The 26,145-nt window shown below is 38.8% G+C and overlaps 1 protein-coding gene across 4 annotated transcripts in view; it reads left to right on the top strand.

Moving 5' to 3' along the window:
- GRID1 (glutamate ionotropic receptor delta type subunit 1) overlaps positions 1 to 26,145 on the top strand; it is a 725,082-nt gene that overhangs the window by 599,906 nt on the left and 99,031 nt on the right. For all 4 annotated transcript variants that reach the window (XM_053923340.1, XM_024561244.3, XM_053923339.1 and 1 more), the window contains 4 exons: positions 7,616 to 7,717; positions 9,185 to 9,382; positions 12,870 to 13,194; positions 14,367 to 14,505. In XM_053923340.1, the coding sequence (XP_053779315.1) occupies positions 7,616 to 7,717; positions 9,185 to 9,382; positions 12,870 to 13,194; positions 14,367 to 14,505 (764 nt within the window). The remainder of the gene's footprint in view (positions 1 to 7,615; positions 7,718 to 9,184; positions 9,383 to 12,869; positions 13,195 to 14,366; positions 14,506 to 26,145) is intronic.

The raw sequence follows: 26,145 nt of genomic DNA, 5'->3' as shown, positions 1-26,145 counted from the left end.
GAAGTCTATTTCCTTTGCCAGATTGGGGAAGTTCCCCTTCATTATTTTTTCAAATAAATTTTCTACTTCTTGCTCTTCCTCTTCTGCTTCTGAAACCCCTATGATTTGTATGTTGGAATGTTTAAGGTTGTCCTGGAGTTTCCTAAGCCTCTCCTCATTTATTTGAATTCTTATTTCTTCATTGTGTTCTGGTTGAATGTTTATTTCTACCTTCTGGTCCAAACTGTTGATTTGAGTTCCAGTTTCCTTTCTGTCACTTTTGGCTTCCTGTATATTTTCCTTTATTTCACTTTCCATAGCCTTCACTTTTCCCTCTATTTTGTGACCATACTCAACCAATTCTGTGAGCATCCTGATTACTAGTGTTTTGAACAGTGCATCTGATAGGTTGGCTATCTCTTCTTCGCTTAGTTGTGTTTTTTCCTGGAGCTTTGATCTGTTCTTTCATTTGGGCCATTATTATTATTATTTTTTGTCTCTGCATGTCTGTTACATTCTTAGGGGCAGAGCCTTAGGTATTTGCCAGTGTGGGGCAACGCATGTTGCTGTGTTGTGGTGCAGTATGTGGGGGAGGGATCTGAGAGGGAACAATGCCACTTGTTCAGCTCTCTGCCAGCTTTCAGTCACTTGGGCTGCTACCTACAACCAAATTGGGCCCTTCTGGGGCTGATTCCTGGGTGGGTGGTTTTGTGTACATTCTATGGCCCTGTGGGTCTCTCCAATGAACTCTCCTGTGAGGCTGGGAGTTTCTCCCGCACATCAACCCCCACAGATTTTTTCAGTCAGAGGTTTTGAGGCTTTATTTCCCCACATTGGAACCCTGGGTTGTGTGTTCTGTTTTGCTCCCCAGTTATTCCTCCCACTTTATCTGCATGCAAATATGGGACCACCCACTCTACCAGCTGGTGCCTTGCTCGCCCTGCCAGCTGCCACCTTGCAGCGAGTCCTCTCTGTTGGGCTGCCCATCTCTGCTCCTCCTACTGGTGTGGATAAATGTTTCTTCTTTAATTTCTTGGTTGTCAGACTTCTATACAGTTCAATTTTCTGTCAGTTCTGGTTGCTTTTTGTTTTTAAATTTGTTGTTGTCCTTCTTTTGGTTATGTAAGGAGGCACAGTATATCTACCTACACCTCCATCTTGGCCGGCCCTTCTGTATCCAAAAATGAACTCTTAGTTAGACCTTACTTCAGGAACCCTGGCTACAAATATTAATATTCTATCCTGAGATGCTTACACTTTGCTTCTGAGGTACTGTGTTTGTGTTATCCCTGCAGTTAGCCATAGCTTAAAATTGACAAACTGAAATTACTGTGGGCCAAATGCCTAATTCAAGCTGATTGAAGATTTGGGTTCCTGCTTTACCTGATCCCCACCAAAGGCTGTGATCCCTTGAAGCGTACAGTGAACACATTTATTTTCCCATAACAATGGAAAAATGAACAAAAGCTGATTGCGTGGCATTTTAGAAAAGTTCGTGCACTGCCATGATGATAAAGGCACTGTGGCTGTAGTTACTGAAACCTGTATGTCAGCTGCTGGCAGTGACTGGTTGATGAGGATACAGCTCACATGGGGTTCCCACTATAGCTGTGAGGTCTACAGAGAGAGTCATAAAAATTTCACTTTCTGTTTCCAGCACTCATTCTAGACAAGCTTACTGCCAAAATATGGTTCACTTAGTTGTAAAACGTGACAAGATAGGTTATTGACCTATTTGTCTTATTGGATATAGTTAAATATGACATTTGGGATTAAGCATACAAACCTTCCTTCCCTCCCTACCTCTTTATGTGACATTGGTCATATTCAGTCTCAGAGCTATAAAGCAGTTGGATTTCCTCTCTGCTCCTTCTTTACCACTTTAAAACATGTCTGTAATTAGCTTATAGTCCAAAAATTCCAATCTCCTACAAGAGGCATATTGCGTTGAGGGTTAATAGTCCTGTGTTTATTCAGGACAGGGCCACAAAGTCCCAAACCCTCACATTTCACAATTCAAACACTAACATGAACACCCTGATTGACTCGGAAAATATATTGACCCGGGGCCAGTGGTTTATGAAATTTATTCTCCAATTGGCTGATCTTATGAATAGTTGTTTGTCATAATCAGATTTTGAAAGCATATATCTCCCTTGAAGTTTGTTTCATGATTGTACTGTAACCTCTGGCTCCATGTGTACCTCTGGTCTGGGCAGAGCAGATCTTGGTGACGAGCAAAAACCATAGCCATCTTATCAAACAGTGGCAGTTCTCGTTTTGTTTAACAGTGCTGGAAATTAGTTTTTCAGGCACTGATCTTGACAGGTCAACTATCGAAAGTGGGTGTATGTGGCCATAAATTCATTGATCCCATTAACAAAATTCTTTCTGTGAAATACAAGGGAAAGTCAGAGCAGAAGCACATGTGCACAGATGAAACGACCTGTGGCTGTATGATGAAGTGTCAGGCCTTCTTTGGGTAAAAGGTATTTCTGGCTCCCTATTTATCAAGCCCATCAGCCTCATTTGGCTTTTATTGACTAAAACTTTTTCCTTAGTTTGAACCGGGAGAACCAGGTACCCACAGCAGGGAGGTGGGATACAGTCTCTCCTGTTCTTGGTAGGCTACAAGTTTGGGAGTCCATTTAAAGGCTTTATTTAATTAAAAAAAATTCCACTGGAGTCTTTTGTTTCGATTGCATCTTTCTCTGTTCTGGTCTTTTGTATCACATGTTCAGAGGTATAGACTCTCTCAAATGTTGATGGTTTACCTCACTGGTCTTAAGATTTGGGCAAGAGCACAAAGCTTTGTGGAAATAGTAGAGTTCACTCAGCCTGTGATTCTCAACTTTGGGCTGATATGAGGGAGTAATAAAGTCCTGCCCGACTTGAAGGATCCCAGATCCTGAAACATGCTTGCATTTGATGTGTTTGAAGGCAGAATTTTGGTTCATTTTGAAGTGGTTTTTTTTGTTGTTGTTTGTTTGTTTGTTTTTTGGTCAGAATATAGAATGCCTGAAGGCCAGTGAGAGAGAAATCTGTATTTAAAAAATCTGTTCAGAAATCTGTTTTTTAAAAAAACACCAAAAATAATAAAAAATAAACTTTAAGTCCTAATTACTTTCAGACACACACAAAAATAGGAATAATAACATACTTAGAGGAATGTTTTTCCCTCTCATGAAGTTCTACTTTGATTTCAATGGCCTTACATTGGGATTGTCTGAGTAGTAACTAACATGGTGCTATCCCTCTTCCTTTATGGAAAAAGAGTGCCTGTCTTCATAAAGCTGGGCCTCTGCAGTGGCGAATTCCCTGTCTCCAAACTCAATCAGCTTATGGGCCCTAGAGAGGTTGTAGAATGAACTGCCAAGCTGTACCAGCTATCAGTGTGCCTCTTCTAGGAGACGGGCATCCCTCAGCCACAGCTCCTTGCAACCAATAGACTGATTTATGGGGTTCTGACTCTCAGATTGGCCTTGATGTGTCAACAGATAATTTAATACATTTGGCTTTCTTCCATTCAGCCAAGTATACCAGTGCACATGATGGGATTTTGTTTGATTGCCTGAGCTACTTACTTTTATCAAAAGCTTATTTTCCTTTCTGTGAAAGTAGTGAAAAACCTGTTAAAAACCTTGAAGAGCATAAAGAAGTAATAATAACCATTCTAATTCTACCAGCTAGACATATTCACATAATACACTTTAACATACCTCCTCCTACTTTTGCTACCATCTTTTCTAAAAAACATAATTAAGGTTGTATTGTGTACATAGTCTTATACCCTGATACTTTATTTTGTGATTATTAATTTATTTTGTAATAGTTTATAGCAAAATGATTTTCTCCTTTGAACATCCCCTCAACATGGTTGGCAGGGAAGGTATTTTTTCTATTTTATACATATGAAAATGGAATTTCAGTGAAGTTAAATTTATTCAACAAATATTTGTTCATTGCCTTCTGTGTTGTAAGCACTGTGCTGTAAAATGTGCTGTCTGAGGTCATTCAGGTAAGTGGTGGAACCACAGCTAGAACATAGGTCTGCTGAATCATAAACATATGCAAACTCCACATCAGTTTCCATCTTCTTCTACAAATCTACCTCAGTTATATAATTAGTTGAGCTTTAGGAGAACATGGCATTCAAGGCAAGGTTGGAAACCCTGAGATGGGAATAAGCAAGGCAAGATCTAGTTTGAAAGTCTGAGACTTGAGAGAGTTTAAGAAAACAGGACTTTGATCCCAGGGGACAGGGTGAGAAACCCAGATAGCACAGCTGGATCACTCTTAGGGCCAGAATGGAAAGCACTGGAAATTATTTCTGTTGCAGCCTTGCATTCACTGTGATGACTGGGCTAAGCTCGTTATAAGCTGTGAGGAGTGTAACAATACTAATGAAACAATAATGGGAACCTGGGGAGGGGGGTTATTGGACAGTTTCTGGATAATGCCCACAAATCTTTTCTGCAAATAAAAACTATTCTAACATGAAAATGTTTAAAAAAATAAAAGTTTACCAGGCTCAGTTGAAGAGAAATGGCATTTCAGGCAAAAGAACTAGATATAGAGAGTCAGGAGGGAACATGATGCACATGAGAAATGTTAGGCATTTAGCGGGGCATGGAGTGCACTGTGGCTATATAAACTAAAGTGAAGCTGCGAGTCAGGGTTGGGTCTGAAATAGGAAAGCCTTTCTTTTAGGCCAAGCTTAATAATAGTAATTGTTAGGGTTTATCCTGTAGGAAATGGGAAGTCATTGGGACAATTTAACTAACACAATTCATGTTTTAAGTTTATTTTTTATAAAGGTACCTTTTAGCACATTAGAAAAGGGCCCGGAGGGAGGGCAGTTGAGGGTTATCAGTGGGGAAACTGTTGCAGTGCTCTGGGAAAAAGGTGCTGCTGCCCTGAACCAGACAGTGGGCTAGAAGCATAGGGTGGTATGGGCAGGCACTGAGAGGCTGCGAGCTTCTTGGAGCTGAGCTGAAATCCTAGAAGGACCTGGCTTCATCCCAACAGCTTCTTCCAGTCTCCATTTCCTATTCTCGTGACTAATTACAATCCCAATATAAAGACAGGTAGAGCCTGGTTTATCAAGGACACACAGAGCCCCATTGTAGGCACCTTCCATGCCAGGGCAACACAGAGTCGAGATGTCCATTCACCCATGCCAGGGAGGTTCAGCAGCAGTTGTTAGAAACTCAAGTCCTGGTGCAGGCAGAGTATCCACTCCCTGGAACAGATATATGATCATGAGGACCAGATTGCCTCCATTTCAACACTGTGAGTCATTGAGGTGGGCTGCTGAACCTCCCTGGCATGAGTGAAGGGATATCTTGACCATGTGATGCCCTGGCTTGGATGGTGCCTGCAATGGGGCTCTGTGTGTCCTTGATAAACCAGGCTCTACCTGTCTTTATATTGGGATTGTAATTAGTCACGAGAATAGGAAATGGAGGCTGAAAGAAGCTGTTGGAGTGAAGCCAGGTCCTTCTAGGATTTCAGCTCAGTTCCAAGAAGGTCTCTGCTTCTCAGCACCTGCCCACACCACCCTATGCTTCTAGCCCACTGCCTGGATCAGGGCAGCAGCACCTCTTGTGCAACAGACTACACATCAGGGTTAAGTGGAGAAGATTCAAGTAACCCAAATACACACCAAAAGTTCCCTGAGTCCATGTAGGAGCATCCAAAGAAGGCAGGGACTCAATACCTTAACTCATTTTGGCTGAGTTTGTTCTCTACCCTTTGACCAGCATTTTAATCCAGCTGCAGGAATTAAATCTGGTCCCAGTGCTATTTTTTGAGACCCAGTAGAGAAAGAGCCATGAGATTTCCTTCTCACTATTCCAGTTCCCAGAGTTTGGTGTCTTTGATGCTCTTAAGCAGGATGTTGGGGAGATTTTAACTTTGCTCTTTACTACACTGTTCCTAAAATTACTTAATAGTGGCCGTGGTGGTCTCCTCAGAGTACACAACCATGCTCTTAACTAAATGACTCATTCATCACTGCCAAGCATCCTATTAATTTGGAAGGAGTGGGCCTTAGTTGGTTTCATGTCCTAAGTGACAGCAGGAGTTTCCAGGTTAATTTTAAATGATCTAGAACTTTGTATATTATTATGATGTTCCTGCCTGAGGCCTCAGGTCGTAGTATTTTCCATGTGGATTGGTCCCGCAGTTCTGGAACTGTGGTCTCATAGGCATGGCTCAGTGTGCAGAGCTTGCCGCAGATGTCAAGACTATGGGAAATGCTGGGAGAGTACAAGTGTCTTTAAATGGCACTATTGGTGGCACCTTTAGGGCCCCTGGTAGCACTTTCCTGCAGATGAGTGGCTCTTCTTGGCTTCACTAGGGGTCTTGTGTATTTTTCCTGATGAAGAGTAGATGTCATCTGTGGCAGTCTGAATCTTTAACCCCTTGCTACTTAAATGGTGGTCTATGGATCATCAGCAGCAGCAGCACCTGAGAGCTTTTCAGACAAATAATCTTGGGCCCTGTAATCAGAAAGTGCCTGAAAAAAGTTTATGGGTGTTTTGTGTGCCTGTCACATTTTGAGGATCACTGTTTTAGTCTGTAGTGTGGTTCATGATCTCGGATATGCATTAGAATCACCTGGAGAGCTAAAATATCCATATCTAGTTCACCACAGATTAATTAAATCTGAATCCATGGGGCCTGACCTTCAGAATGTTTTAAAAGTCCTCTTAAGAGATTCTAACATGAAGCCACGTTAGAGGCCCAATGACCTGGAAGAGTAGGGGTTATCAACCAGGATCACAGGGAAGCATTAACTTTCCATATGAGGAAGTGCTGAGATTCTGATTAGGTTGGATTCAGATGGGGGCTATTATCTGTATGTTTTTACATATCACCAGTTAACAATTGAGAATCATTAATGAGATGAAAGTTTTATCATTGCTGCCCAGGCCCTGCAGGGATACAGGGAGGGGAAGCAGTTGAAAGAACACCTGCTTCCTATTGTTTCTAAGCCAAGATGGGGTCCCTGCAACCATGTGAGTGTTCCTGTCAGAGACACATGGGACGGGAGGTATGGAAGATCCAGAGCCCATGTATTCTTGGCATCTATGTGCAAGTCAGGGAGAATGATGAAGTTTACACTACAGTGAGGACAGGCAGTGAGCTCTTGACCCTGCTGGCAGTAGGTACCAGGGGGCAAGCCAAGCTGTACACTTGGGTCTTTGTTACCAGCTTCATCGCTGAGCATCATCCTATGCTGGCTGGTGGTGACAATGGCTGAACTCAAGGGCTCTCTGGCCTGGGTGAGTCCACGGAGTAATTAAAGAAAGAGGACACTATGTGGGAGACACAGTGACATGGACAGAATAAAACTGGACATAGATGTTCATTCCAGAAACAAGTTTTTACCCATTGGTTTCACTTTAAGGACATGGCAAGCCCTCGAGATCCAGATGGGCTGATGGGGAACTTAAACTTGTCTGTCACACTTTTGTCCTCTCCAAGGGTTTAAGATGGCTCTGGGTCTTTGAGAAACTCAGAAGGTGCAGTCCACCTACCTACCTGCCAGATTCAGAATCCTGGTTTAAAAAGCAAGTTCCAACAGTGGGCACATGTGCTCTGTCCCTCACACTCCCTTTTTCCTTCACAGCTGGCGACGTGGGACTCAGAGAAGGGCCTAAATGGCAGCCTGCAAGAGAGGCCCATGGGCAGCCGCCTCCAAGGACTGACTCTCAAAGTGGTGACTGTCTTGGTAGGATCATGGGCCTATTGGGGCTTTTGAGGCAGAGGTTTCTCTCTGTTGGATTTAATGCTGGGTTTGGAGAAAAGGGGATCTTGAGTAGTGGCTTGAGTTTTCATAAGACCTTTCACTCAAATAATTGTGTGAGTAAGGAAAGAAGAGTACATTGGAGCTTCTGTCCCAGGACCTCCTGCCTCTGAGGCCTCCTGTGGAGGTCACTGGGCTTCTATAGGGAAGGACCACTAAGCCAGATCTGCTGCTGGGCACCAGAGCAGGCAAAGCTTCTCCACTTGTTCTTGGATGTAAACAGAATCTTGACCTACTGGTGGTCCTTAGGAGAGCTTTGCTGGCAGCCAGAGTCTTCAGAAAGATGATGGGAGGAGGATATTTTCTGAGTACCCAACACCACTGATGGGCCTATGTGACACACAGTTCATAATGAAGACCGTTTCTTGCAATTTTTCTGCTCAGTTGTCCTGGAATCATAAGACTTTTATATCTTTAAGTGTCTTAAGAACATCTTGCTTTCAGTTTCTTTTTAAAAGCTTTTTAGAACTGTCACCAGTGTGTTCTCTTCTTAGCTGGTCATAGACGATCCAAATGTTTCCCTGTCCTAGCAGGCACTAGTGTCTCAGCTCTAGATACCTTCAGTAGCAGTGATCAGGCGTTCCCTGTACACACACCCAAACAAGCATATATTCTGTTTCCCTCAAAAATATTAAATTAAGGTGATACATTCTTTGGGTTGTTTGCCAAAGGGCTTATTCCTGTTCAGTTTCATAGGGTGTGGTAGGGACGACTGAGGTGTTTTCCGGATGGCCACATGCCCTACAGGAGCACATGTGACTGTGAATATGGCATGATTTGGGACTTGGGACTTGGGATTTAATCTTATCCTGTCCTTTGACTTATGATATGATCATGGTCCATTAATCAGGATCCATTTTCTCATACAACTTGATAGATGCAATACTGTCTTCTCTCAATCTAATAGCATAGAACTTTATTGCTATTTATTATCTTGGAGAGAAATATACACATTTCTTATGTGGGTACTGAAGAATTATGGCATTTCCTAAGGACAGAGTGCTGAATGTCACAAATGAAAGAATGAAAGCAAACCATATTGTCTGGGAGATGGAGTTCTGGAAAGAGCCTGAGATAACATAACATAGGACAAGTAAATCTTTGTTCCTACATTGACAAGCTGGCTAGAGGAATCTTCCTGTTACTGTATGCAGAGTGTCCATAAACTGCTTTAGGGAAAGGCCAAGAGGTTCAGACTCCAGGCCTAAATTAGGTATAAATACATGCACATGTCTGCAAACATGTATTTTTGAATACATATTTGTATTCAAAACATTGTATACATGTCTGAAGCTGTAATTCATCAGATTGGTCTCTTCAACAATACTCTGGAAAAATGTGTATTAATTAACCTGTTAATTAATTGAAGAACATTCATTTTGTTGTCCTCAGGAAGAGCCTTTTGTGATGGTGGCTGAGAACATCCTTGGGCAGCCCAAGCGCTACAAAGGTTTCTCCATAGATGTCCTGGATGCACTAGCCAAGGCTCTGGGTTTCAAATATGAGATTTACCAGGCCCCTGATGGCAGGTACGGTCACCAGCTCCATAACACTTCCTGGAACGGGATGATCGGGGAGCTCATCAGCAAGGTAGGTCCCAGAAGTCTGTCCATGGGGTGGGGCACCCTAGTCTGCCCTGGGGTGATATCCACATTTGGTCCATTGAGCAGCTGGAACCTTGGGACCAACTAAACAGACCACAGTTACCACTCTCCACACACTAAAGCCCTCTTTGTTTCAACACCTCTTCTCCTCACCATACCCATTTCTGTTCTTTTATTTTCTCATTTCCTGGCACTCTTCGTTTTCCTTCTGTGCCCATTGCTCTCATTCCTTTAAAGTCTATCCACTGTGCCTGCTCTGTAATACACCCTTCATGAAACCTGCCCCCACATTTGGGCTGAAATAGAGGGGGAAATAGCCACCCCCCCTTGCCTATTCTTTCCCACATGGCCCATCAGTGGGGTGTGTATGCATGTGTGTGAATGAGTGTGTGTGTCTGCATTGCTTGCATTGCTATGTACAAGTGATATGGCACTCCTCAGCTCCTTATACTAATTTAGAATCAATACTCTTCCCCCCTGTTGCAGAGCCTGAGTCCTCATTGAGACCCATGACATGAAGCCATTTCACTCTGTTCACATTCTTGTCCCTGTCATCCCATGACCTCTGGGTCACTTGTTCACAACCATTGATGATGGGGGCATCTGACTCAAGCCCATGCTCTCCATGGTTACTGTCACCACCAACCTTGATGTTTTTGATGTGCCTATGGACAACTGGGATCACAGTTCTTTGAATGTCTCACCTCCAGTGACTTTTGCTTGTTCTTTACTCCAGCACCCACATTCATGCATCTTGTTAGCACCTTACAGGTTGTTGTCACTGTCCCATTTTATGACTACAACCTATTGTACTTCAGAGTCTTTGGGCCTTTGCTTCTAAAACACAGCTCTTTTGCTTTATAAATCCATAAAGGCAGGACAGAGGCCCATAGTTCTCCAATTTTTCCCAGGTTTTTTAAAAAAGTTATCATAGTATAATTTATATACTATAAAATACACCCATTTCAGTTCAGTGATTTTTAGAAAATCTACTGAGTTGGGTGACCATCTCCATAATACAGATTTAGATTACCTCCATCACTCCAATGAGATATCCCATACTCATATACAGTTAATCCCCTCTCAACCCCAGCACCAGGCAATCATCAGTCTACTTTCTACCTCTATAAACTTGCTTTAATGAACATTCAGTATAAATGGAGTCATATATTTGTAGTCTTTTGTGTCTGGTCCTTTCCACTTAGCGTATGGATTCAAGGTTCATCCTGTTCTAAGGTTTCTGTGCTCTTCTTATGCTTCATCCTTTCCTGTCTGGTGTGCCCTCTGTAATGGACCAGACAAATCCCTCTGATTCCCTTCATCCCTAATCTGTGTTTTTTATTTCTTCTCGTACCCCAACCCTGACTTGATTCTGTTATCTCTCCTGTAACTCTGACATTCAGGTTGTTGCATATAATTAGGGAAGAAAAGCACAAGTATATCCAGATGGATGTATGAGCAATATGTGGCTCCTGCCTCAGCTGGGCCTTCGAGACAGCCTGAGTTTCCACAACTTGTTCTTTGTTAGGTCCTTTGGCAACATTTCTTAGGGAATGTTTCAAATGTTTACCTTGCTCCTCAAGCAACCTAATAACCTACCCTCAATTAAAGAAAAGAAGATTGTGCTCCTACATTATGGAAAGAAGTGAAGACTTTTGGGCATGAAATTCTGCTTCAATCTCCTATGAAATTCACATCTGCAGATATAGGCCCTCACCACCATTTTAGGGGTGGGGGGAGTGTTTTTCTTTCTGCTACAGGTCATCTTTCTACCTGTCAATTCCCTTGTGTCTCCTCTAGACCTGGCTTCATCCTATATTGGAGACCTATCATGCTCCACTAGACCTCTTTCTCATTACTTAACTATGCTCCAAATTCTCTATCTCCTAAAACAAACAGAACTCCTGGATCTTTGGTTTGGGCTAAGAGAAGCAAAGGCAAAGGCTAGAGATGCAAGTGTGACAAGTATAAGAAGAGAGCGCCAACATCATCACCTCCAATATTTTTCTTTTTTTTCTAGATATGTTGTTGGATTCCAGTGTAGAACATTGATATATCTGTCCCTCTATCCCACATATTGAACCCGATAAAATATTTCTCTATATGTTTTCCCAATTTGAATATGTAGGTTAGAGCTGTTGTTATAATTGGTCATTTTATTTATTTATTTATATATTTTTATTGTCGTTCAAGTACAGTTGTGTCCATTTTCCCCTCACCACTCCCCCCACCCCAGCCATCTCCACCTCCAACACTCAATCCTATCCCCCTTTGGTGTTGTCTGTGTATCCTTTATACATGTTCCTGAAAATCTCTCTCCCTTGTCCCTCCTTTATCCCCTCCCACCTCCCCTCTGGTTATGTCAGTTTGTTCTTAATTTCACTGTCTCTGGTTATATTTTGCTTGCTTGTTTGTTTTGTTGATTATTGGTCATTTTAAACTGAACCTAGTTATGAGGATGCCTTCTACTTCAAGGCCCAAGAGCCGAGATCAAGATGATCACTGTACATTTTAGTGCTCTTGTGGTTGAGGGGGTACTCTAGCACATGACTACCTGTCAATATCCATCTAGGCATAGGGACCCTAACCTCTGCCAGTCTTGGCAGCTTTATTTCTTAGTCTGGTTCTTTCTTAATGGGGATCTTTGATTATTCTTAAAATTAAGCCCATCTTAGAAAGCAAGAATCTTGTCAGGTACATTTAAGGTCACAGCACAGCATGCCCAGAGAGTCCCTTCACAACAAAGCATTACTACATAAAGAATCAACCATGTATCTGCAGGCCGAGTTAAGGGAGGTAGAAGAACAAAAGAATCAGAGGATCCCTTTTTTCTTGGTGGATGTTACTCTCTGTCATAGAGTCTGCATATAAAACAATCAGGGACTGATACATTAATGAGGTTCAAGGTAGTTGTAAAACTCACCATACAACTTCTAACATGTTTTAGAAAAGAAAGACATTAGTGTGTTCTAATTGAGTTTGGAGAGGCTTGATAGAAAAATGGAGTGTCTCTGTGGCCTTGAAAAACAGGGAGGATGCAGATACACCTAGAAGAAGATAAAAGGAACTTCTTGGGGTATGCTTTTGTTGTTGTCAGTGGTGGTGGTAGAGTCAGTGGTGTCAGAGGGAAATACCAGCATAAGAAAGGAGATAGCTAAAGTTTTCTAGGGGGAACAATAAGGAAGTGAAGAAAAAACTACAAGTTATACATAAATTAAGAAGCTTTATAGACTCTTTTCTCCAGAAGAGGTTTCCAGGAGTTTTGAGTGTCTGGCAGAGAAATTTGCAAGGTAAAGGAAGTAATAACAGTCACTTGGATTTGCCTTAAAATATTCAAGGTCACAGGGTGCCAACTCAAAAATCCCATTTCATCTGGACAGAACAACTCAAAGGGCAGAGGCAGACCTTGACACAGGGTGAAACCCTGCAGTTAGCTGAGGACTGTGGTCTGATGAGATGTTTCTACCTTTCAGAGAGCAGACTTGGCCATCTCTGCCATCACTATCACCCCAGAGAGGGAGAGCGTTGTGGACTTCAGCAAGCGATACATGGACTACTCAGTGGGGATCTTAATAAAGAAGCCTGAGGAGAAAATCAGCATTTTCTCTCTTTTCGCTCCATTTGATTTTGCGGTCTGGGCCTGCATTGCAGCAGCCATCCCTGTGGTTGGTGTGCTGATATTTGTGTTGAACCGGATACAGGCTGTGAGGACTCAGAATGCAGCCCAGCCCCGGCCATCTGCGTCTGCCACTTTACACAGTGCCATTTGGATCGTCTATGGGGCCTTCGTACAGCAAGGTACCTCTCTTGTTTCCCAGTGGAGTAGCCCCAGGAGCCTGGGAGAATTTATCCACTGGCAAATTTCTCAGATGTGTGTTGCCAAAACCATTTTAAATGCAATTTTATTTAATCTGTAGGACAGTACTATTATGCTGCACCCAATTTCTCTGAGTAACATCAAATAAAAATTAAATGAAATGATAACAAGGAACTCAACTTCAAATCCTGATTCTCCACTTTAGATGCCATTAACTTTTGAGTTCTGCTTGGCACTTTCTTCCCCTCCCACATTAGATTGATTGCCATGTACATGGGGTTGTGAGATGAAACTGAATCTTGCTTAAATTGGAAGCCTTCATGGGAAAAACATGACAATTGTTTTTGCAATCATCTAAGCAGTACTCCAGCCATTCTTGAGGTGCGATGTCTCCTATCTCTGAGAAGTCAGGGAAATACCTGCAGAGTTACAGGATTGTGCAATTTTGACCAGAAACTGGGTTCTGAATATGAATCTTGACTCTGTTTGTACCATGGCAGACATGTATCATTTGTTTGTAAAGTTATATGAGAATGTTCAGTAGAAGCTTTTTTTTCTGCTACCACATAAGGGATGAAGGAGAAAAAAGGCTGACCTCAAAGAGGCAGCTTCTGCCAGAAATTCACATACAGTAATTTCTGAAAATCCAAGGGAAAAATATTATCTAGTGAGGGCTGAATACTAATAAATGTGATTTCATACATCTTATTTCTGAGGTTTAAAAGAAAGTTGGGGAACCCTCCAGAAATAAGATAATTCTACATTTTTAGAATTCATGAGACTACTCTATGTGAGGTTGACATTGGAAATGGATCTTACATCAACCAGGTTGTGGCATGGAAGTTCTCAACACAGTGAGTCTCCTCACTGGAAGATTTGATATTAGAACTTTATCCTTAGTGTTTTGACAAATACCCTATCAGTAAAATGCCAGTCCTGGCTTTTCCATATTTTGTGGTCCTCCATCCCTTTCCAAGGTTGGTGGTCTTAGGGTTCTTTCCCAGAATTGTCACAGACCTCCATAATAAGCTGGCATCACTTTGCCGCTTCCCAGACCATCACCAGTGAAGGCTCCCTTTGCCCAGATCACCTCTGTGGGGAGGGGAGTGAGAGTGGAAGCCTAGGGCCAATCTACCTTGCCTGCTTCCCACAGGTGGTGAATCCTCAGTAAACTCCATGGCCATGCGCATTGTAATGGGAAGCTGGTGGCTCTTCACCCTCATTGTGTGCTCCTCCTACACAGCCAATCTTGCTGCCTTCCTCACAGTGTCCAGGATGGACAACCCCATAAGGTAAGCAACCCCAGCGTCCTTTCAGAGCTGGGCCATTCAGCTCTGAGAGGCTGTAGAGAGAGGATGTGAACTTGGTGCCATGGAAGCAGAGAAGTTCTTTTTTAAAAAATTTTTATTGTTATTCAATTACAGTTGTATGCCTTTTCTCCCCATCCCTCCACCCCACCCCAGCTGAACCCACCTCCCTCCCCCACCTCCACCCTTCCCCTTGATTTTGTCCATGTGTCCTTTATAGTAGTTCCTGTAATCCCCTCTTCCCACTGTCCCCTCCCCACTCCCCCCCTGGCAATTGTTAGATTGTTCTTAACTTCAATGTCAGCAGAGAAGTTCTTATTTAAATCCATGAAGAGCTTCACTCCTATTGTATTTTATTTCATGCACAATTAAATAAATGTATAAATTCATTAAATAATATTTTTATGAACATGTAAATGCTTCTTAGACTAATAAATCAAAACACTGAAAATTAACAAATTAAATTTTCTCAGGCATTTAAACATTGATTACAAACTGATTTAATCAAATTTTCTAAACATTCAATTAAAATGAAAACCACAAGTCTAGTATATTTATCAAAACTTCAAACACCTTAAAATTATTTTAAGACATGCTAATTATCTCAGTGATTAGAAAACTTATTTAACTTATATTTATAAAATTTTAAAATATTGAAACCAAGGACTAAAAATGTTTCTTCATTTTACCAAAATGTTAAAAATATGGGAATGCCTTTCTTTTATAATCAGATTCCCACCTGTGTAAATTACCAAAGAACTTGGACAAAGTGAATGTTGGATATGTGGTTGCTGAAGTGATCACAGGCACAGATCTGTCCTCCACTTTCATGGGTACAGTATCTGTTTCAGTGTTATCTCTTACTTGACCCCTTATTATGGTTTTCTTTTTCTTTTTCTTTTTTAAAAATTTTATTGTTGGTCAAGTATAGTTGTACAAGCCTTTTCCTTCCACCACTCTCCCCACCCCAGCCATCCCCATCTCCCTCCCCTGATTCCACCCTGCCTTGGTTTTGTCCATGTGTCCTTTATAGTCAGTTTTCTGTGTCCCTGCCTTAAGTAATTTCTCCTTTAATTCATCATACTCACTATCATTGTAAGGATTCTTTACACCCGCAGCACTAATCAAGTCATTCATCCTCAACCAGCTTCTATGGCTCCCAACTGCCTATTTAAAAAAAATCTTTATTGTATTTATGGGATGACATTGCTCAATAAAATTATATAAGTTTCAAGATGAGTTTCTCCTGTATATGTATTGTGTGTTCACCACCCAAAGTCAAGTCTTCTGTCACCATTTATCCAACTCCCTTGTTTATAAGCATTCCGACTCTTTGAGTAAGATTCAAAATTTAGTATGATATAATCTAGGTTTTTTAAATGACATTTTCATTGAGATAATTAAAGATTTATATGTGGTTGTAGAAATAATACAGCAAGATTTAATTCTTTAATCTGTTTCCTTCAATGGTAACATTTTATCGACAATTTTATTAACATGTTATTGAATACAATTGATTGATTCTATTTGGAGTTCTCTTCTTGTATTCATTTCTGTAGTGTGTGTGTGTTTGGGCCATCATTTGGTCCTATACAATCTTATCACATGAGTAGATTTGTGTATCTACCATTGCAGGAAAGATCTAAACAATTTTATCCCTGTAAGGATACCTTGTGTTATCCTTTTATAACAACAGTCCCCTCCTTTAAACTTCTTCCCCTCCAGTTCTGTTTTTGACCCCTGGAACTGCTAGTGCATTCTCTATTTCTAAAATTTTGTCATTTCAAATATGTTATATAAATGCAATCATACCTTTTGGGCTTGGCTTCTTCATTTAGCATAATTATCTGGAGATTCATTAAGTTGTTGTATATATGAATAGTTGATTGCCTTTTTTTTTCTCAGTAGTATCTGATGTACCATTTTCTTTAATGATTCACCCATTGAAGGACATCTGGGTAGTTGTCAGTTTCTGGCAATTATGAGTAAAGCCACTGTGAACATTTGTGTGTAGGCTTTTGTGTGAACATTTGTTTTCATTTATGTCCAAGAGTGCAATTGCTGAGTTGTGTGGTAATTTCATCCTGAGTTTTATAAGAAACTATCAAACTACTTCCCACAATAACTACCATTTTACATTACTACTAGTGATGTAGGAATGATCCAGTTTCTTTGTATCTTTGCTGGCATTTAGTGTTGTCATTATTTTTTTGTATTTTACCATTCTGATAGACATGGAGTGATATCTCATATTTTAATTTGCATTTCCCTAATGACTAATTATGCTGAATACCTTTTCAGGTGCTTATTGCTATCTCTATATCCTCTTTGGTGAGATATCTCTTTATTTATATTACCCATTTTCTAAATGGATTGCTTATTACTGTTGAGTTTTGAATGTTCTTTATGTAAATGCCAGTCCTTTGCCAGATATGTGGTTAGAAAATATTTCCCATCTCTCTGTAGTTTGTCTTTTCAACCCCTGAACAAGGTATTTCATAGATAAAAGTATTTATTTCTTATGAGGTCAAATATATAAATTTATTATTTTGTGGGTCATGTGTTTAGTGTCAAGTCTAACTCTTTGCCTAGCCCTAGACCCTGAAGATAATTTCCTGTTTTGAAGTTCTTTTTCACTAAAAATGTTGTAGTTTTATATTTTATTTTACAATCAATTTTAGAGTTAATTTTTATATAAGATATAGGTTAAGTTCTATTTATTCATTTATTTTTTTGTCTATGAATGCCTAATTGATCTAGTACCATTTATTAAAAAGGCCACCTTCCTTTATTTAGTAATTTTTCAGAAATCAATTGGACATATTAGTGTGGGTCTATTTCTAAGTTCACTGTTCCATTGATCTAAGTGCCTATCCCTTTGCCAATACAAAACTTATTGATTACTGTAACTACAGTGTAAGGCTTAATATTGGGCAGAGTAATTCTTCCCATTTTATTCTTCCTTGTTAAGATTGTTTTAACTATTCTAGGGCCTGCACACTTCCATGTAAATTTTGGAATAAACTTGCCTATGTCTATATAAAAAAAAGAAAACTTCTGTGGTTTTAATAGGAATTGCACTAATTACAGTTGTAATTGCATTAAACCAATAGGTTATAACTGGGTGAGGATATTTATTATGAACGAGTATTCAATTTTATAAAATGCCTTTTTCACTTTGATTGACATGATCATGTGATTTTTCTTCTTTAGCTTGTAAATACAGTAAATTACATTGATTGTTTTTCAGATATTGTATACTTTGAATGAATCTCATGTAGTCATGGTTTATAATTTTCTTCATATGTCGTTGGACTTTGCTGATATTCTGGTTGAGGATTTTGGATTCTAGATTCATTGGAAATATTAGTTTGTGCTTTTATTTTTGTGCTGCTTTTGGTTTGTTTTGATATTAAGGTAACACTGTACACTGCTATTTCCCTATCAGAATCAAGAGTGAGGCGATACAGTTATATATCTTCCTAAGTAAGATGATACTAGAATACTTTTATTTCCTTTTCTCTTTCTACTTAACCATTTTGTTGTTGATAGAATTTAAGATTTTAGATCCAGTTTACTATGGTTCTTCCTTTTCTTATTAAATTTTTTATGGTTTCTTTAAGATATATATATGGCATTTTCGTTCTTTTATTTTATCCCATCCATACTTATAGTCATTACTTGGATTGAATTCTATGTTTCAGTGGTTATTGACTATCTCTTTATTCCATGATTTAGCCATTATTAATATCTTTATTTTGCTTAATTTTTGTCCAGCTAGAGTAGCCCTTTGAGCAAAATATTTTAGCAAGAGTGATATATTTTCTGAGGTAACACATCTGAGAATGTTTTTTTTCTGTTGCATGTGCACATAAATGAAACTTATCTGGGTATATAATTTCATGTCATAATTTTCCCCTAATATTGCGTAGAATTTGCTCCATTGCTTGAATTCCATAGAATTTGTTCAATTGCCCTTCCTATATGTAATGCTACAGAGAAGCATTAGAATATTCCATTCACCTCCTCTTTCCTTTTCTCTCTTTCATTTCCACTATTTCCTTTGTTTCCCCTCTTTTTCTCCATCTTCTTTCTATCCCTCCTTTCCCCCTTCCTCCTCCCTCCCTAACTCTTCTCTTCCTCCTCTCTCCCTCTTCTCTTTTTTTCATCTGCTTTATTCCCTGTCCTCCTTCCCTTCTTCCCCTTCCATTTCTCTCCTCTCATCTCCTTCCTTACCTCCTCACTTTTCTCTTCATGTTCCATTTTTCCTCCTTCTCCTCCCCCTTTTCTTTCTTCTCTCCCTCTTCACTAGCCTTCCCCTTTCTTCCTCCTCCTGCATGTCTTCCTCCCCTCACTTTCAAGTTTTACCTTGCCTCCCATCCCATCTTTCTCCCCCTGCTTCTTCTCCACTTCTTCTTCTTTAGAATACTTTTTCTCCTTTTTCTATTATCCTGTCCTTCATTTCCTCTTCCTTCTCTCCTTCTCCTCATTTCATGTGCTTTCTTCTTTGTAATTAACCTTATTAATATCCTTTAATTTTAAAACATCCATCAATATTTATTAAAGAGTTAACCTACATGTGATTAATTATACTTGGAATTCTATGATTCCTATTTATATACATAAAGAAACTTGAACTTTACTTCAATAATTTTGTCATATATTAAATCTTTCCTATCTACTTTATTTTTTCCATTTGTCTTTGTCTTGTTTCGAGGAACATTAATTTTTTTATATGTTGGTGCTATGAGTTCTCCATCTCTATTGTTTCCTTTTTGATCATTTTCTCGTGATCCATTTCATTTTTATTCTGGAAGAGTTTTTCAGTATGTCTTCCACATTTCTGATTAGGTTTTCTCCAGTGTTCATATGCTTTGTCAGCAACATTAATGAATATATAAATTCTATGTTTTTATTTCCATTTATTCTTTCTTCCTCCCACTCTGTTAGTATCTCTTTTGTTTCTTAGCTAATATTTATGGCACGAGTTCTTACTATAATGAATTATAGCTATAGAGAAACAAATATTTTAAAAATTTGACTTCATTTTCTTAGCATATATTTTTCTAACAATATGTTTTTAGTGTCTTTAATGAAATATAATATAGATATATTTATATATCATTTTAAATGCTGCATCTTTTCTTTATGGCTTCACATAGTTGTTTTTGATATTTAGTTTGCTTTTCCTTGATTCTGAACCCTTTCATAAACAGGTAGATAGGGTCTCCTTGGATCACCTAATAGTACACATGGCTGCAGGTAGATTCATCCTCTCAGAACTTAATTTTGGAAATATAGGTAGAGCTATGATGTAAGTTGCTATAACCAGTCCTGTGCCTAGGTGGAAAACTTTCTCATTTGAGTTTTTGTCCTAGAGACAGAGTTTCAGTTTCTGGAATTCTAATTGGTCTAGCCCTTTAACAGTAAAAAAATCCATAGTGTAGTTTTTTTTATAACCTTTTTTTCTGATATTTCTGTTCTCTGTATCAGTGACAAATGCCAGTGAACTGGGGTTTCTGTATACTATACCCTGCAGAGCCCAGAGGAAAATAGGGGCCTTCCATTGCTGCTACTTTGCACTGCTTTGTCTATGTAGATATAAAAGAAAATCCCCTGAGAAGGTGCAGGATAAATTTGAATCTCCCTTTACTGTTCCCATTAACTTGCTCCCATCTCCTGAAAATGTCTGATAAGTTGGTAGCATCCTTCCCTAGGTTTATGAGACATTATTCTCTATAATAAAAAAAATTGCCTAGTCATTTCATTAGGTTCCTGGAAGAATGAATGATTGATATTTGTCTTCTATCAATGTATCTTTCTTATTAATCCAAATGATCTTCAATCTATACATTTTCAAACTAATATAAAACTATTCAGTAATAATTATAATCCTCCTATGATTATTTATAGTTACTTTGCAAATAAACATTTTATACTTTATTTTGTTAATGTGGTATCTCATTGTTTGATTTATGGATGTTAAACCATCCTTGCATCCCTGGGATAAATCTCACTAAATCATGGTATATAATGTTTACAATGTATTGTCAGATCCAGTTTGGTAGTAATTTGTTGAGAAATTTTGCATGTATGTTCATCAAGGACATTGGCCTATAATTTTATTTTATTTTTTTATAATGTCTTTTGTTTTGCTATCAGGGAAATGCTAGCTTTATAGAGTGAGTTTGGAATCATTCCTTCTTGATTTTTTCAGTGGAGCTTTTTCTTATGCCCACATATCTACACATTTTCAGAGGAGAAAAATAAATGAAAAAAAAAACAAAACTGAACTCACCAGTAGCCTAATTTATCCCAAGTTAGTTTTCCTTTCAGTCATCTTGTTATACAGAAACAACCAACCCTGGGTGGTGTGGCTCAGTTGGGTGAGTGTTGGTCTGTGAACCAAAGGGTCGCTGGTTCAATTCCCAGTCAGGGCACATGCCTGGGAGTTGCAGGCCAGGTCCCCAGTAGAGGGTGCATGAGAGGCAACCACACACTGATGTTTCTCTCCCTCTCTTTTTTTCCTCCTTCTACCTGTAAAAATAAACAAGGAAAATCTTTTTTTAAAAAAAATAAGCACTATTTCATGCTGTAAACTTTTGATTTTAAGTGGTGTATCATTTTTTTGCAGTTTTATAATAAACAAATTCTAGATGACCTTGGGTTTGATGATGACTTCTTAGACTCAAAACCAAAAGAACAATCAATAATAAATTGATAAGTTACATTTAATGAACATAAAAAATTCTGTGACAAAGACACTTAAAATGAGAAGACAAATCATAGCTTGGGAGAAAATTTTTGCAAAATACATATCAGTAATATACAAAGAACTATTTAAATAGTAATGAAGAAAACAACCCATTTTTTTCAGGTTTTGGTTTATTTTTTATTTTTTATTTATTTTATTTTTTTATTGTTATTGAGTTACAGTTGTATGCCTTTTCTCCCCATCCCTCCACCCCACCCCAGCTGAACCCACCTCCCTCCCCCATCTCCATCCTCCCCCTTGATTTTGTCCATGTGTCCTTTTATTAGTTCCTGTAATCCCCTCTTCCCACTGTCCCCACCCCACTCCCCCCTGGCTATTGTTAGATTGTTCTTAACTTCAATGTCTCTGGTTATATTTCAAACAACGCATTTTTAAGAAGTGAACAAAAGATGTGAACAGAAACCTTACCAAAGAAGATATACACATGGCAGGAAAGCATATGAAAAGATGCTCAGTATCATATAACATTAAAGAACTGAAAAATAACCCAAAAGTTAGATACCACTACACACCTGTTAGAATGGCCACAATTCAAAATACTGATACCATCAAATGCTGGTGAGAATGTGGAGCAACAGGAACTCTGTTTTATTGCTGATGGTAATTCAAAATGGTATAGTTGCTTTAGAAGAAAGTTTGACAGTTTCTTACAAAAGTAAATGTACTCATACTGTGTGACCAAGAAGTCATTTTCCTTGGTATTTATCCCAACTAATCGAAAACACATGAACACAAAAGCATTCACATGAATCTTTATAGCAGTTTTATTTACCAAAATGTGGAAGCAACCAAGATGTCCTTCAGTAGGTGAATGGATGAATAAACTTTGATACATCCAGAGAATGGAATATTATTCAGTGCCAAGAAGAAATGAACTATTAAGCCATGAAAATATGTGGAGGAACTTTATATATTGGTAAGTGAAAGTCTTATGATAGATAGATAAAATATTTAAAGACAGAGAAATATATATGGGTTTTAATGAGACCTATGTCAATTTTAAGATATATTTGTGAATAAAAATGGAGAAATATAAACAATTAATAGATTCAATGCAATCCCTATTAAATACCAATGACATATTTCACAGATATAGAACAAATATTTCAAAAATTTATATGGAACCATGAACAACTCTAAATAGCCTCAGGAATTTTGAGAAAGAAGTACAAAGTAGAAAGAATCACAATATCTGACAGCAAACTATATTACAAGGCCATGGTAATCAAAACAGTCTCTAATGGGCATAAGAGCAGACACATAGATCAGTGGAACAGAACAGAGAGCCCAGAAATAAATCCATGTCTCTATGGTCAACTAATATTTCACAAAGGGGGCAGAAGCATAAAATGGAATAAAAACAGCCTCTTCAACAAATGGTGTTGGGAGATTTGGAGCTACATGCAAAAAAAAGAAGCTCAAGCACAAACTTACACCATACACAAAAATAAATTCAAGGTGGATAAAAGACTTAAATATAAGTTATGACACCATGAAAGTCTCAGAGGAGAACATAGGTGGGAAATCTCAGATATTCCACGCAGCCATATTTTTACTGACATGTCCCATAGAGCAAGGGACATAAAGGAAAGAATAAACAAATGGGACCTCATCAAAATAAAAAGCTTCTGCATGGCTAAAGAAAACACCATTAAAATGAAAGGAGAACCAACACTATGGGAAAACATATTTGCCAGTGATACCTCAGACAAGGGTTTGATCTCCAAAATATGTAAAGAACTCACACGACTCCACTCCAGGAAGACAAACAACCTCATTTAAAAGCTGGACAAATGACCTGAACAGACACTTCTCCAAGGAAGACATACAGAGGGTCCAGAGACATATGAAAAGATGCTCAGCATCACAAGCTATCAGAGAGATGCAAATTAAAACCACAATTAGATACCACTTCACACCAGTCAGAATGGCCATCATAATAAACAAATCAACAAATGACAAATGCTGGAAAGGTTGAGGAGAAAAGGGACCTATAGTACAGTGTTGGTGGGAATGCAGACTGGTACAGCCACTGTAGAAAACAGTATGGAATTTCCTTAGAAAACTAAAAATGGAACTGCCTTTTGACCCAGCAATTCCACTGCTGGGATTATACCCTAAGAATCCTGAAACACTAAATCAAAAGAACCTGTGTTCCCCAATGTTCATAGCAGCACAATTTACAATAGCCAAGGGCTGGAAGCAGCCTAGGTGCCCATCAGCAAATGAGTGGATCAAAAAACTGTGGTACATTTACACCATGGAATACTACACGGCAGAAAGAAAGAAAGAGCTCCTACCCTTTGCAACAGCATGGATGGAACTAGAGAGCATTATGCTAAGTGGAATAAGCCAGGCAGTGAAAGACAAGTACCATATGATCTCACCTATAAGTGGAACCTAATCCACAAAACAAACAAGCAAGCAAAATATGACCAGAGACATGGAAATAAAGAACACACTGACAGTAACCAGAGGCGATGGGGAAGGGAGATCAGAGGGGAAAGAAGGGATAGGGTCCTCAAGGAATATGTATAAAGGACCCACGGACAAAGCCAAAAGGGTGTAGGGTTTAGCATGGGAGGTGGGTGTGGGTGTGGTGGGGAAAAGTGGTGGTGTGAAAATGGAGACAACTGTATTCAAACAAAAATAAAAAAATGATTAATAAAAAGAAATTCTAATATATGGATAAAGACATTGAACAGTAATCATAACCAGATGAATATGATCTGAATTTACCTTATTAACTTTTGGGGGGAGCATAATGTTTTAAATGTTTAAATTTTATTGTTCTTGGTTGTGCTAGTGCTCCTCACTGGTCCCAGCTGGCTTCACACTCTCACATGCCCACTTTCCACCATCAAGTCATTCAAATTTGTAACCTCAGAATTAGAAGACCTGAGTGATTGTGAATTAGCAAATTCTGTAGACCCTTATTCAAAGTGTGGCACACAGAGCCTCATTGCTGGCATAAATTGGAGCCTCAGCTTAGATCTCCTGATTCAGAATCCACATCTGATTAGATCTCCAAATGATGTATATTCACACTGAAGTCTGTAAAGCTCTGCTTCTGATTAGAAAAAAGAAAAATGATCTTTAAAATCTCAATGGTCTGAAGCAGTTGGTTGCATCTAACAAATGCATTTTAACAGAGTTACATACCAATTCTTGCCTTTGGGGCACAACAAACTGGAAAAGGAAGGCATTGCATAGTAATGGTACTCATAGCAAAGAACATGGCACTTCCTCCACATGCCATGATGGAGTAACAGATCTGATCAAATCAGACCTTCTATCATTAACAAGCATAAGACAGCAAAAAATATGCTGTCTACAAGCATTTTAAACATAAAGGTGCACGTGTGTTGACAGGAAAGAGAAGAGATATGTTGTGAAAACAGTAAGCAAAAGAAAGCTGGTGAAGTTCCCTTAATAACAAAGCAGACTTATGGCATGAGCAGTGATTTTCAATGTTTATCATGTCATGGCACATGTAAACTAATTACTAAAATTCTGCAGCCCACTAAAAATATTTTTTTTGCTTACCTGACAAGAAGTAGGCATAATTTTGATTCATTCACAGTGGACAGCTATTTTGGGGGCTGTTGTCATCTTTTAATTTGACAATCTAAGAGAAAAGGGTTCAGTGCCCCTGACTAAATAGTATTGCATGCTTTAAAAATTCTTGCAGCACACTAGTTGAAAGTCACTGCCATAGGGAATTACAATGATAAAAGGCTCAATTTCACTGGAAGGACAACAATTATAAATATGAAGTGTCAAAGTTTATGAGGTAAAATCTGACAAATCTCATGGGAGACATAGAAAAAACTAAAATAGTCAGTATTTTCACTTTATTCTCTTAAAAATTGAGATAAACTTGCCATAAAGAATAGTAAGGCTATAGAAAATTTAAATGACACTATCAGCTAACTTGACATAGTTGACATTTCTAGACTAGAACAGTACATCCAACAATTGCAGAGTACATGTTTTCTTCAAGTATTTGTTGAACATCCAATAAGACAGATCATTCATTGATCACTGAGTTAAATCTTACTAAATTTCAAAAGAGTAAAATGTTAAAGAACATGTTATACCATTATAATTAAGTTAAATTAGAAATCACTAAAGCAATCTAGAAAATCTCCAGTAAAATTTAAAAAGCATAATTCTAAACTTGTATGTTAAAGAAAAAATTCTCAATTTAAATCACCCTTTTCTACTTTTCTCTTTCATAGACTCCAGTACTTTTCTTTCTTAGCAATTATCACATTGTGTAACTATGTATTTATATGTTTACTTTTTGTTTAATATGCATTCATCCTTCTAGATAATAAACTCCATGGATCTGGGGACTGAGTTTTCCCCCATTTTATAACCAATGCTCAACACAACACAGTGCCTGACACAGCTCAGCTACCATAACAAAATCCTATAGACTGGGTGTGTTAAACAGCAGGAATGATTTGTCACAGTTCTGGAAGTTGGGAAGTCCAAGGTCTGTGTGCTTACAGATGTGGTTCCTGGTGAGTACCCTCTTCCTGGTTTGCAGATGGCCACCTTCTACCTGCTGGTAAAGAGAGAAGGAGCTCTGGTGTGTCTTCTGATAAGGTCACTAATCCCATCACGGGGTCCCCACCTTCATGACTTCATCTAAACCTAATTACCTCCCAAAAGCTCCACCTCTAAACAAACACCATCATATGAGGGTGAAGACTTTAAACATGTGAATTTAGGGGGAAACACAAACAATAAATCCATAGCACACAGTGTGTATACTGAATTCATAGGTTAAGTGAATGAATGAATTATTGAAGGTAGATCTGTTCTTTTTGGTCTGTACATAG

The sequence above is a fragment of the Desmodus rotundus genome, chromosome 4, assembly GCF_022682495.2.
Source record: "Desmodus rotundus isolate HL8 chromosome 4, HLdesRot8A.1, whole genome shotgun sequence".
Classification (NCBI taxonomy): Eukaryota; Metazoa; Chordata; class Mammalia; order Chiroptera; family Phyllostomidae; genus Desmodus; species Desmodus rotundus.
The sequence above is the reverse complement of the archived record's forward strand: the minus strand, read 5'-3'. Positions and strand labels throughout refer to the sequence as shown.